At 46.7% G+C, this 12,687-nt stretch overlaps 1 protein-coding gene and 1 non-coding gene across 6 annotated transcripts in view; both read left to right on the top strand.

Moving 5' to 3' along the window:
- Positions 1–12,687, top strand: part of LARGE1 (LARGE xylosyl- and glucuronyltransferase 1) — a 491,672-nt gene that overhangs the window by 120,942 nt on the left and 358,043 nt on the right. For all 5 annotated transcript variants that reach the window (XM_032492096.1, XM_032492097.1, XM_032492099.1 and 2 more), the window contains exon 2: positions 8,944–9,131. In XM_032492096.1, the coding sequence (XP_032347987.1) occupies positions 9,026–9,131 (106 nt within the window). In that variant the 5' untranslated portion in view covers positions 8,944–9,025. The remainder of the gene's footprint in view (positions 1–8,943; positions 9,132–12,687) is intronic.
- Positions 6,637–6,708, top strand: TRNAA-AGC. The gene has a single exon. It is a non-coding gene; the product is annotated as a tRNA-Ala (tRNA).

The following is a 12,687-nucleotide window of genomic DNA, read 5'->3' as shown; positions in this document are numbered from 1 at the left end:
GACCTCCACGTTGTCAGTGTTTGTTTCAAAGCACATTGCATGTGGTTCTTACTCCTGTAGTTCACATGATCAGTTTTTAAACAGTGCCTCTGAGGCCAGGTGCCATTATCCAGGTGAAGAAGGAGATGGGGAGTGCCAGTTGGACAGGCCAATAGGGATGATGTTTTGGGGCCTGATGTGCAGAGAGGAGATGAAGGGAGGAAGTGACTCCAGGACAGGCCTTCAGGAGGGATGCTCCAGGCCCAGAGGGAGAGGCCTGATGCCTCATGTGTTCTCTTCCTCCTGGGGCAGAGAAGGGAGACAAAGTTGCCAAAGTCAGCCTTGCAGCAGAGACCTCAGACCTCACGAAGGGTCTCTAAGGGACACACTGTTGCCTCAGGGACCTACTTGAGATGCTGTGCGGATTCTGGTTCTCATATTACAGGTGGTGCCCAGTCAGACAGCTGGTTGGCAGGCTCCTGTTTCAAAGGGCTTCTGGAAGAACACTAGAGCGACAGCAAGGCGCCTGCTCACTGAGGTTCTCCCAGTACCTTCATCCATTCCTTTGTTCATCCATCCATTCAAGGGAAGCCTCCTCTGTGTCTGAATATAAAGCAGTCATGGATTTTGCCCAAGTGGAGATTAAAATCTAGTGGGTGAGGCAGCCATTAAATGAGTAGTCAGATAATTGTGTAATTCCAAAACTGGATGAGTCCTGTAAAAAAAACACCCAGGGTGTGGTAATAGATCAAATGAAGAGGTGTGGGGGGGCAATGCTTAGGCAGGGGAGTGTCTGAGAAGACCTCTCTGAGTTGACAGCTTTTAAAACCTAGAATTGAAGAGTGAGAAGGACTCAGTCCAGCAAAGAGCAGAGCGAGAAGCATTCCAGGCAGAGGGAGCACACGTGCAAAGACCCTGGGGCACATCCAGAAGTGAATGTGGCTGGTATAGAGGAGAATTAAAGGGAGAGTGGCCAGAGATGCAGCCCTAGGGAGTTAAAAGTCAAGCCAAGCAGGTCCTTGGAGGCACGGCAAAGAGCTTAGGATTTGAGAGCTGGGGGAAAACGTTGAATGATTTCAGGTGTGATCTGAGAGGGCCGGCTGCTGTAGCAGGGACACATGTGAGATGAGGCTTCGATTCATAAAGTGGCAGGAAAACTAGAGAGAAATGGATGTATTATTGGAGAGAGTATATATTTTATTTTTTTAATTGGGGTATAGTTGATTTACAATGTGTTAGTTTCAGTTGTACAGCAAAGTGATTCAGTTTTATATGTATATATATGGTCATATATATATTACATATAAATCTATTCTTTTTCAGATTCTTCTCCATTATAGGTTACTATAAGATACTGAATATAGTTCCCTGTGCTATGTATGGAAGAAATTTGTTTTTGTATCTATTTTATATATAGCAGTTAGTATTTGCAAATTTTGAACTCCTAATTTATCCCTTCCCACCCCCTTCCCCCTGGTAACCATAAGTTTATTTACTATGTCTATGAGTCTGTTTCTGTTTTATAGATATGTTCATTAGTGTCTTCTTTTTTTTTTGGATTCCACATGTGAGTGATATTGTATGGTATTTTTCTTTTTTTATCTGACTTACTTCACTTAGTATGATAATCTCTAGGTCCATTCATGTTGCTGCAAATGGCACTATTTCATTCTTTTTTAGGGCTGTGTAATATGTGTGTATATATATATATATATATATATATATATATACACACACACACACACACACACACAACTTCTTTATCCAGTCATCTGTCAATGGACGTTTAGGTTGCTTCCATGTCTTGGCTATTGGAAATAGTGCTGCTGTGAACATTGGGGTACATGAATCATTTTGGTTTTTTTAAAATTCATTTTATATGTACATTTATCTATTTTTTGTTTTGTTTTAGGGGAGGTAAGTATGTTTGTATGTTTGTTTGTTTGTTTGTTTTGATGGAGGTACGGGGGATTGAACCCAGGACCTCATGCATGCTGAGCATGGACTTTACCACTTGAGCTATACCCTCCCTGCTGAATTGTTTTCAATTATAGTTTTCTCCGTATATACACCCAGGAGTGGGATTGCTGGATCATATGGCAATTCTATTTTTAGTTTTTTAGGGAACCTCCATACTGGGGAGAAAATACAGGGTTTAAAGGTAAAAATGGCGGGATTGGAGGGTGTATGAGTTTGACAAGAGGGCTCCCAAGTGTCTGGCCGGGGCAGTGGGGTGGGTGATGTTGCCCTCTGTGGCGGTGGGGCAGATCTAGGGAGGGACGGGTTTGGAAGGCGAAAGCGGAGTTGAGGTGTGAGGCATATGCAGCAGAGGAAGGTCGTTGTATGGGTGAATCCCAAGGTCAGAGGGGAGGCCGGGGCTAGAGATACAAGTGTGGGAGTCATCAGCCTAGAGATGGTTTTATAAACCAGTGAGATGTGGGATCTGCCCTCAGTGGAGGAACAAAGATGGGTTCCCCACTGAATCCTGGAACACTCCCGGAACTGACTGTTCTGAAAAGAAGAGGTTTGAGGAAAACAGGAACGTACGAAATAAATATCTCAGAGGATAGGAGAGTGAGTTTTCCAGAGAAAGAGTAGTAGAATTTCGGAGCAGTTGGCCACCCATTTGACTTCAGAAATGAGTAAAGGGGACAAATCTGCCTGCCTGAGAGCGTGCTTTCACACCCTGACATTTAGCTTCCCAAGTGAAACCATGGATCACAGGTATGGTTGTGAACATCTGAAGCATCAGATTTTTCCAGGCTAGTGCAGTTGGAGAGAAGGAGGGCCGGGGAGATGTGAGTGCTTGCAGAGGGACGTTACAATAATGAACCATGACATCTGAGCCAAATAAGAGAAAACAGAAAGAGGATCTGGACCTGGATGAATACTGATGAAGACAGCCGGTGGGTTGGGGTTCATGACAGTGAAGAATTTGTGTGATGGCGGCCTGGGAAGGCGAGAAGAGGGGACTGATGCTGACATTTGAGATCCTGGGGTTCATGCTGGCATGTGGACCTGGCAGGTATTTTGAATTGGCCATTTTCATCATGGAATTAAGGTGGAGAGGTGGATGGAGGTGTGGTGAGAGCAAACGTCTTCAAGAATGAGAGGTGTGACCAGGACTTGCGGCATGACTGATGTGGACAGGGAGAACCCAGGGATTCCCAGAGGAACCGTGGTCTTCCGTGGGGGAGGGCGGAAAGCTTTGGTAGTGACAACTGGAGTCCAGGAGAACAGAGACCCATGCCTTGAGAGTAGGGGACAGGCTTTTCCTTTGGGAAAGCAGTGGTCCAGGGGATGGCTGTGCTTTCTCTTAGGAGCTGGAGGTAGAATGAAGCAAGAGGAAGCTGAGGATAAAGAGAAATTTGTTGGTCGCAGAGTGGAAGTTCCCTGGGATTCCATCCTTGGGCTGGAGAGGAAGGAGCGGGCTGGAGCTTGTGTGAGGGGGTAGCTTGAATGATAATGAGCATCCAGGGAGACTGCTGGACTCAGTCATTGATCCTCTCGGTGCATTTTTATTGATCACCTCTTTGTATGCCAGATACTGTGGAAGGCGTCCTTCATCTACCTTGTTGTGCTAGTAACAAACAGAACAGCAGTGGCCAGAATGGACGAGGTGCCTGCCCTTGAGGTGTCTGCTCTGACTGGGGAGATACAGGCTGGTTCTCAGTCGTCTGTCCGGTAGCAAAGAACTGATTTTCTGTCTTGTTTTTGTTTTATTCCAGAAAATACTAGGATCTGAGTCTCAGGGTTTCCAACAACCAAATCAATCTCCCTAGCCTCTTAGTTTCAGTTTTCTTTCGTAAGATGGATTTAGTGATGTCTCTGTGGATCCGGTGCTGTTTAACCATTATTCACACATGCGAGTGTTTTTGACAGAGGTCGGGGTGAGTCGTCAGAGCCACCTCCAGTCCATAAGATGCTTCTGTTTAATTAGAAAAAGGCAATTTTCCTTCTAGAGACTCTGTGTCCATCTGCCAGAGAACTGTAGTAAATATGCCATTGAAGAAATCCAGGGCGTGAATGGTGCCCCCAGTGCACTGGCTTGTCGTGCAGGGTAGGGTGAGGGGGCAGGTAGGAGGGGTGGGAGGCCAGCTTTGGGTGTTAACCAGTTATTTACTAAATACTTCAGTACAGCCTCTCAAATAGTCACGCACAAGCGAATCAGCTAGGATCTTGTTAAAATGCAGATTCTGATTCAGTGGGGCCGGGGTAAGGACCTGAGATTCTGCATTTCTGCCAAGAATTCAGCTGCCACTGCTGTGGCCTCTGGTCCAGGCACCACACTCTAGGTTGAGATGGCTAAGTGTAAACCTTCATCTTAGATCCTAGTGGAAGACCTGCATCCTTTGCCCTTAGGATTTTGGTCTGATGAGGAGAGATGAAGGCACCGGAAATGATTCGAAAACCAGTAAGTCACCAGGAATGTGCTGTTGACACCTGCTGGAGTTCAGATCCAAGGGATGGATGGAGTGCTTCTGGGTCTGGACTTGCCAGAGAGGTCCCGCAGAAGCAGCCATGGCCTGAAGTTCCTCCTGAGGTCCAGCGTGGAAGGAAAGACATTGCAGGATGGTTGGGGTGTATTGAAGAGGATGGCTTGAGTCTAGGCATGAGGTGGGGATGTAATGCTACGTACAGTAATACAAATAGTGACCGATAGAGGGTCTGTCTGTTGTAGGGTCTGTATTATAAGCTCTTTGACCGCTTAATACAGAGGTGACAATGTGTGACTGACAGGATTCAGTTGATCTTCCAGTTGGAAAAATTGGTGGTCCAAAATCTGTTGCAAACACGTAGGCTCAATTTGGGATCCTAAGTGATTCTGATGGGTTTCAGCCTTTGGGTTCCTTGGACTTTTTTTAATTTTATTTTTGGAGGCTATTTAGATTTTTATTCCCTCTTCATGTGCAGTGTTTGTGGACGCTTCACACATCTTGAACACCCATGAAAAATCATTTCTAGCACTCATGATGCTAATTAAAAGATAGCCTTGGGTGTTGATCAGAGATGGCTGGAACACAGCAGTGTTTGCAATGTGGGCCTCTGACAGGCATCGTTCAAATGATAACCAGCCATGCCTGGAGGATATATTCCCAATTAGGATCCTACAAATAGATGTTAACTCACTGCACCTAGTGCTGTAAACTGAAACTAACACGTATATACGACACTGTCTACTCTGAGGTGTTTTGAATTGCAAGCAATATAACAAGAAGACATGGTGATTTAAGCTTGTAAGTATTTTTAAATGATAAAAGCAATGCATACTCCCCATATAATATTTGGGAAAATATATATACTCATTTATTGAAATTACCCACATCCTATACCCAGAGATAACTTTCAACACTTATACCTTTTTCATGTCTATGTTTACCTAGGTGTTTATACATTTATATACAATTTATTACATTGGATTGAAGGATACTTGTGATCACATTTTATGTTCAACTTTGAATCCTGCTTTTCTGGCTTAACAGATCATGGTCATTTTTCTGGCTCACAGGGTGTATTTCATAGATGTGAGTTTTATTGGTTAAGGCAGATGGAGTAGATGTTTAGGAGGAGAAATTGACCAGCTTGGTCAAGGCATTGGATGTTGGACTTGAGGGAGCGGCATTTAGAGGTGACCCTAGGTGAGGCAGTCTGCCTTTCCCTGAGGCAGGAACAGTTTAGAGACTGGTTTTCCTGGTTAATGCATCAACATTTGCACATGCTTGCGATGTAATTTCCAGCCCACCTCCGGTTTCTTCCTTCCTTTCCTTCTTCCCGGGTTGATTCCTGTATTAACTTCCTGGAGGAACTTCTGATATAAATTGAGATTTTTTTTTTTTAATGTTTTTTTTTTTTTTTTAAGTGCACAGAGGTGTCATTTAAAAGTCTAATTCATGAAGGAATATTTTTTACCTGCTGGGTTTAATTTCAGATGCCAGCGCTATCATAAAATGCAAACCATCCTAGACTCTGTTTTAAAACTTGGTACAAATTGTGCCAGTTGAAATTAACTTCTGCAGATGGAGAGAGGAAAGGAGGAAAATAAGTGTTTCAAAGAGTCTTAAAAAGTGTTATTTAAATATTAATGCACTTGAGTTCAGCTCCATATATATTCTGATTTTCCCCTAAAGTCTAAATTCTTCTGTAGCTTTCCAATTCTATTTCTGTCTATTGAACTTTTTTCTTTTTCTTTTTCTTTTTTTTTAATGGAAGCAAACAATGGTGATATGTTTGACCCTGGGAAAGAAAATAATCAAATAATCATAAAATTCAATATGAAGGATTTAGGTTCCATCAAAAGGAAAATGTCCACTGGCAAAGTTGTTAGAATCAGTTACTAAAGGAGAGCGGAGCCAGAGGTGTCTCTGCCATAGGCGTGTGCAACCACTGGCCAGTTAATTCATCTTTCTTAGCCTTCGTTTTGTCATCCATAAGATGGGGATGAAAAATAGTCCCTGCCTCATAGGTTATTTTGAGAATTAAACAAGTAAGAAACATAGAAAAGTGTTTGACACATACTTCCTGCTCATTGTCTTTACCATTATTAAGTAAACTGTTTAAAAAAAAAAAGTCTGTTTCTGTTTTGTAGATGAGTTCATTAGTGTCCTCTTTTTTTCTTTTACTGTGCTATGTATATATTTTTAAAGTGATTTTATGGGGGAGGGGATAGCTCAGTGGTAGAGTGCGTGCTTAGCATGCACGAGGTCCTGGGTTCAAGTCCCAGTCCCTCCATTAAAAACAAATGAACAAACCTAATTACTCCTCAAATTAATTAATTAATTAATTAATTAACTTTTTAAAAAGTGATTTTAATGTAATGGTACCCCCTGAAGGAGAATTGAGTGGATAGATCCTTCAGATTTAAAACACCCATTTGGCATGTCAGTCAAGACCTGTTTGTTGAGATATATTTTCTACCAAACCCTGTAGGGGCCGGGGAGTCTGGGAGTGGAGAGAGAGAAAAACAGAAGTAAGGCTGCTCTTTGGAAGAGAAAGAGGGGGATGGGTGGGAAGTCACCTCTGCCACATGCTTGATCATTTTTGCTAGTCACTTACTCTCAGGTGCTCCCATTTAAGCCTCAAAACCACCCTCCCAGACAGAGGGCACTGCTTCATTGCATAGTTGAACAAAATGAATCTCCCCCTGAGACGGGGGGCTTGCCAGAGTCACAGCCAGTTGAGTGTCACACCTGGATTTGCATCCAGATCTAACAGCACAGTCTCTTTCCCCATCACTCCCTCTTCCGAAGAGATCCCTGGCGTCTCTGTAGTTCTCTCGCTCAGGGCCGAGCAAAGTTTGCACGTAGGGCTTGTTTCCCATGCCCCCGAATGGGAAACTTCCCTGGGGGCACTTCTCAAGTCAGCATTCTTTGTCTAAAGGGCTTTTGCTTTCTCAGTGTTACTTTCTAGTCTGCACCCTCCAGCCCTGTGATCTTTCGTCTGTCCCACAGAGGGCCACTTAGAGAATCCTGTCGGAGCGCCTGCAGAAGGAAGCTTCGCAATGACAGCTGAGGCTGGCTCCAGGAGGCGTTTACTGCCAGCAACTTGCTGAACACAAATTCCTGAAGCTTGAGAGGGTCGCCTTTGGTTAGAATCTGATTCTATTTATTTGTTCAGCAGACAATTATCGGGCACCTGCAGGTGACAGGTGGTAGGCTAAGTCTGAGCCAATGCAAGGTGGATGGGGCGAGGCATCTGTCTTGTGGAAACGCCAAGACTCGTGGGAAGGGAGACACTTCAACCAGACCATCGTCACATGGGGTTTAAGGGCAACAGCAGAGGGGAGGACAGATGATGGGACTTTGCAAGGGGGCAGCTGAACCAGCTCTTTCTTGGCCATCCATTCCTTGGGAATCTGCAACTTTTCTAACTGTCTGGGTGGCAGGTTCTGCTCTGTGAAGGAGGCTCTTTGTGGACTTTTCTCTCCTGCATGCAGTGTGATACTTGTGTTTGGAGCTGGGAGAAGAGAATGTCTGGTCTGTTGGTTTTTAAATCTTCCTGGTGTGTCGCGTGACTTCCTGGTTAAATACTCAGGTGACAGATCACAAGCTCTCTGCTCCATCTGTATCGACCTCCTGCCTCTTTTAATCTGTCACAGCCAGTTCTCTGCAGTCTAAGGATTGTCCCTCTGCAGGCTGGTTCTAGGTTATCCGTCTGCATCTATCCGTTCCCTGCATCTTCTCATTGCACAATGCTTTTCTGGGCATCTTCTTGCATATTAAAAGGTGGAAGCTATTAAGAGAGTCCCTGTGAGGTTTTCCACTGTGATGGAGAGGCAGCCTCTTGCCGATGATGTTGAGGCCTCTCTGGTCTCCTTTCCTTCGAGTGTGTTGTCCGCCAGCCCCGCGTGCCTTTCACAGTTCTCTCTGCCTGAAACACAGACCTGTTCCGTCCCCTTGACCAAACACAAATCAGTCAGCAACTTCATTTGTTCTTCCCTTGGGGTCCGTGCAAGACTCAGTCATCACAGTCTCAGAGCTTTTTTGGATATTTTATGCTGGTCTTTCTTGTTAGACTCTGCTCTTCAAAGCCAAGCCTTGTGCGAGTCATTTTTGAAAACCCAGCACCTGGTTAGTGTTTGGTACATACAAGATGCTTACTAAGTGCTCCTTTAATAAGTGTGTTAGTCCAGGCTTGAAAACTCACCTGTACTGTACAACGTGTGTGTGTATCCATGTGGGAGTCAGAAAGAGAAAAAGAGAGAGAGAGAAAGAGAGAGAGAGAGAAAGAGAGAGAGAAGTCCCTTATAGTTTGTATCATCCTCCATTTGTTTATTTTGTAGAGAACGTTCTGCTCTCAGTTTCAGTAGACTACAAGACTGCAGCAACATCTCTTGGGATAAAAGGTTAACAGGAAATTGTAGATGAGCCGAACCGCTTTCAGGATCTGCAGGATATTTCTCTTCCGCAATTTGCATCCATTTACAGTGCTGAGAACTCAGCCCTTCCCCTTTGCTCTTCCTTGCAGAAAGTATTATGAGGGAGGCCGAGGACTCCAGGCTCCGGGCAGAGAAACGGCGCTGGGAATAGGGATTGCCACTTCTGAGAGGATGCTGGGAATCTGCAGAGGGAGACGGAAATTCCTGGCTGCCTCGCTGACTCTGCTCTGCATCCCAGCCGTCACCTGGCTTTACCTGTTTGCCGGGAGCTTTGAAGGTAAGAAGGCAGCTTTCCCAAAGGGAGAGGGATGGAGGGAAGAGAGAGGACACTGGCTGTTCCCGAATCCTAGGAAGAACCTCCAAGTCTTCTGATCCCAACTTCTCACTTCATAGAACAATAAAATACTGACGCCCAGTCACAGGAAAAGATGCACGTCCGTTGACACGGGTAGTTGGAGGGAGTCAGTAACGGGAGGAGAAAGAGAGAAATACAAAGGCAAAAATAAGGTGTGCCCAGATGAAGCAGAGTGGTGGAGGTTACGCAGACGTCAGGTTGCAGCTTTGCACGTGGAGCGCCGTGCAGATAACGGGGAAGAGGTTGGTCCCCCGGGGATTACTTCACTCTTCGCCGAACTAGATGTGTCATTCATTCTGTCATCTGTTCACTCGTTTATCTGCACATTCAACATTTTGCTGTTATCATTACTACTGCTGCTGCTAACAAGTCTGGACCTTCGGAGCGCAGTGGAGGAGACAGGTCAGCTCGTGAGCCCTGGACATTGCTGTCCATGGTACCCGTTAGGATGAGGCAAGCCTAGGGCGCTGGGGGAGAGGGTGGTCGCAGCTGCCAGGCGGGCTGGGTACCAAGATGTGCAGTGATGGTGATGGAGTGAGTACAGGGGTGCAGCCGAGGAGTCGCCCTCCCCAGACAAATAGCAGAAGCCCATCCCTGCCGCTTTCTCGAAATCCATCTGAACGGGGAGGCTCACCATTCCTTCAGCCAGCAGTTTCAAATGCAGTGCAACGTTTTGCGTCTCGAAGATAGTTTTCTAAGCTTCAGGGAGGGGAGGAATGGCAGTGGTGAAGATCACACTTTCTTTGTCTTTGCCCCCACACTTGAGTTAAAAATATATATCTCTCAAGTGAAAATCTGTCTCCAGGAAGTCACTACTGTGTTTCTAAACATTTCCTTTATGCATAATTTTATTGACAGCTCAAGGCTACCTTTTAATTAGGAGTTCCACTTCACTTTCTGAGATGTGCCCTGCGTTGGCTAGGCTGAATGTAAACGAGGTGGAACTCTGTGTCTGCACAGCAGGGGAGGGCCCAGAGCCACACCCCCATCACTTTCCTGCCCCAGACATCCCTGGAGCAGTGGGCTCAGGGTCCCTGAGCCCTGTGCCTGTTTCTGATTATAAGGTGGACAAGTGTTCCCTGAGGCATGTGCAGTGAGACTGGGGAGGCCTGGCCCCCAAGATAAATGGTGCAGTTTCCTAAAGAGGAGAAACTAGAAATGGATCCAGGTTAGGGAGAATTCATACCTGGCTGTGCTTAGTGGTGGGTTGATGTGAACTGGAAGGCAGCTTGCCAGCATCATGCTCTCTGACCCCGCGCTGGCTGACGGAGTGAATGCTCCTTGCCTTTGAATGATTTTATTAGACTGGCCGATAAATTGCATTAAATAGGGGCTGTGTGATGTGGGTACACGAACAGACGTGGTCTAGCTGGAATGATAAAGGTGGTGGATTTCTTTTACTGGGTATTAGTCCACAGCTGGGCCACTGCATTTATTTCTGGATGCTGCACTTTAAGAACAGTCTAGACAAGTCAGCATCTTTAGGAGAATCTAGGTGAGGGTGCCAACTCAAACCCTGTGTCACACCAAACAGCAGAAAGCATGGGGGCTGTTTACTTGGGAGAAGCAGAGGCCCCAGGTGTCCGTGGCCAGTGGCAGCAAACAGTCAAAGGGCTGTCACCTGAAAGAGAGAGTAAGGTCACTCTGATGGCCCCCGAATCTATGGAGGGACGTCATGGGGAGCCAGAGGTCCAGCTCATCATAGGGTCCTTCTGTCCGTGCTGGATGCGCTGCCCTGGGTGGGAGGGGAATACTGGGCACAAGAGAGGTGTGCAGGCGGAAGTGCAGCTGACGGGAGGGAGTGAGCATCAGGGTAAGTTCCACAGCGTGACCTGCCCAACCTGTCCTGACCCAGAAAAGGCTGAGTACTTATCGAGAGACAGGGGCTTCCTCCTTGGAGTTTCTGCCAGTTGCCACAGGCGTCGGTGCATTTCCAAAAGGACCCGCGGAGACCTTCCCTTCTTTCTAGTTAAACGTAACCACTTTGCAATCCATTTACTGACGCCCTTGAGTTTTCTGTTTCGAGGCCAGTGGAGGCATCAGTAAGGGAGAGAACTGCTGCCTGGATTCAGGGTCTTGCTCTTCAGAATTTACGTGGGTTTATGTATTTTTCAACCCTGTTTGAATTTCGATGGATTGCCTGAGAGCAGAACCTAGAACTCACCCCGAGATGCAGATGCTCTCAGCATAAACTTCTGGACTCAGATGACACGCAGCAGCATGATGACACTGAGAGAGCACTGGATGGGGTCAGGGTCTCAGGCTCTCGAATCAGCTCAGCCAGGGTAGCTGGGTTACATGGGGCACAGTCACACCTCTCTCTCTATCTCCTCCTGCTTGAAATGACTCTGTAAAAATGAAGCCCATCTACTTGAAGTCATGAAATGTCCTACAAGTTTATGATTGTAAGCAGCAAATGTGACTGAATTAGAAATGACCAGAATCATCTTCAGTTGATGGGAAACATGACAGGAAGAGGGAGTAGGGTCATTGTGAGCTGTGCCGGAGTGTGGATCCAGGGTCAGTGCATAAGAGTTCTGAGGAAGCAGGCATCTTCTCAGCATAGGAAGGGACACCTGCTCTAACTCATTTGCCAGGTGTTGGGGTTCACCATCTGGGAAGGCATCGAGATCTGCATTCCCAGAGAGTGGCCTTTGGTTAAGGTTGCTAATCAGGGGAGGCTTCTGCCGGTGCTGTGACCCCCAGGTTCCTAAACCCTCCTGACTTCATTTCTTCCCAGATCCTCCTCGCTTCCTCCACCGTCTCAGTTAACATCCCCAGCCACCCCTCCTTCAGGCTCTAAGCTTTGGAGTCTTGTTCTTTTCCTTCTTCGCTCCCCCCATCGCTGGGCTGCCCTAATCTGCTGGATCTGACCTTGGCTTCTTGCAGCTGTGTCTTTGGCGTCCTCCCTTTCACTGCCTCGGATGCCCTGGCTCAGTCGTTCACGTGTGTCCTTTGTGATCAGGACGGAGGCAGCAGCCGGCTCTCACACGTCGTCCCCACCCTCCGGCCCCATCTCCTCACGCCCTCCGCACATCCTCCGTCCAGCCCTACTGGACTTCCCTCGACGCCCGTGTGCACTGCCCCCTCTGTCCTCTGGTCTTGGTCCATGCTTTCCCTCCCCATCTCGTCTTTGCTGGCTGACTTAGATCCTCCTGTCTCAGCTGAAGCGTGATTGCTTCTCACCCTTAACTCGGTTGGCGTCCTCTGCTCCACGCCCCACCCCCACATCCTAGTCCTTTCCCCTTCCTCCTACTCAGGACATTTGATTTTTCTTGTTTTTATCATTGTTGTCTTCACAACTGATGACAAGCTTCAGGAGGGAAGGGAATGTTTCACTCTGTTCATCCTTCTGTCTCTAGGACCATTTGCTGAGTGAGTGAGCAAAGGAACGTGACCTCTCCTGGCTCTGAGTGCTGACCGCTCTCACCACTGCCTCCCGGGTTAACTTCAGATGCCTTATTACAACTCTAGGGTC

The sequence above is a fragment of the Camelus ferus genome, chromosome 12, assembly GCF_009834535.1.
Source record: "Camelus ferus isolate YT-003-E chromosome 12, BCGSAC_Cfer_1.0, whole genome shotgun sequence".
Taxonomy (NCBI): Eukaryota; Metazoa; Chordata; class Mammalia; order Artiodactyla; family Camelidae; genus Camelus; species Camelus ferus.
The sequence above is the reverse complement of the archived record's forward strand: the minus strand, read 5'-3'. Positions and strand labels throughout refer to the sequence as shown.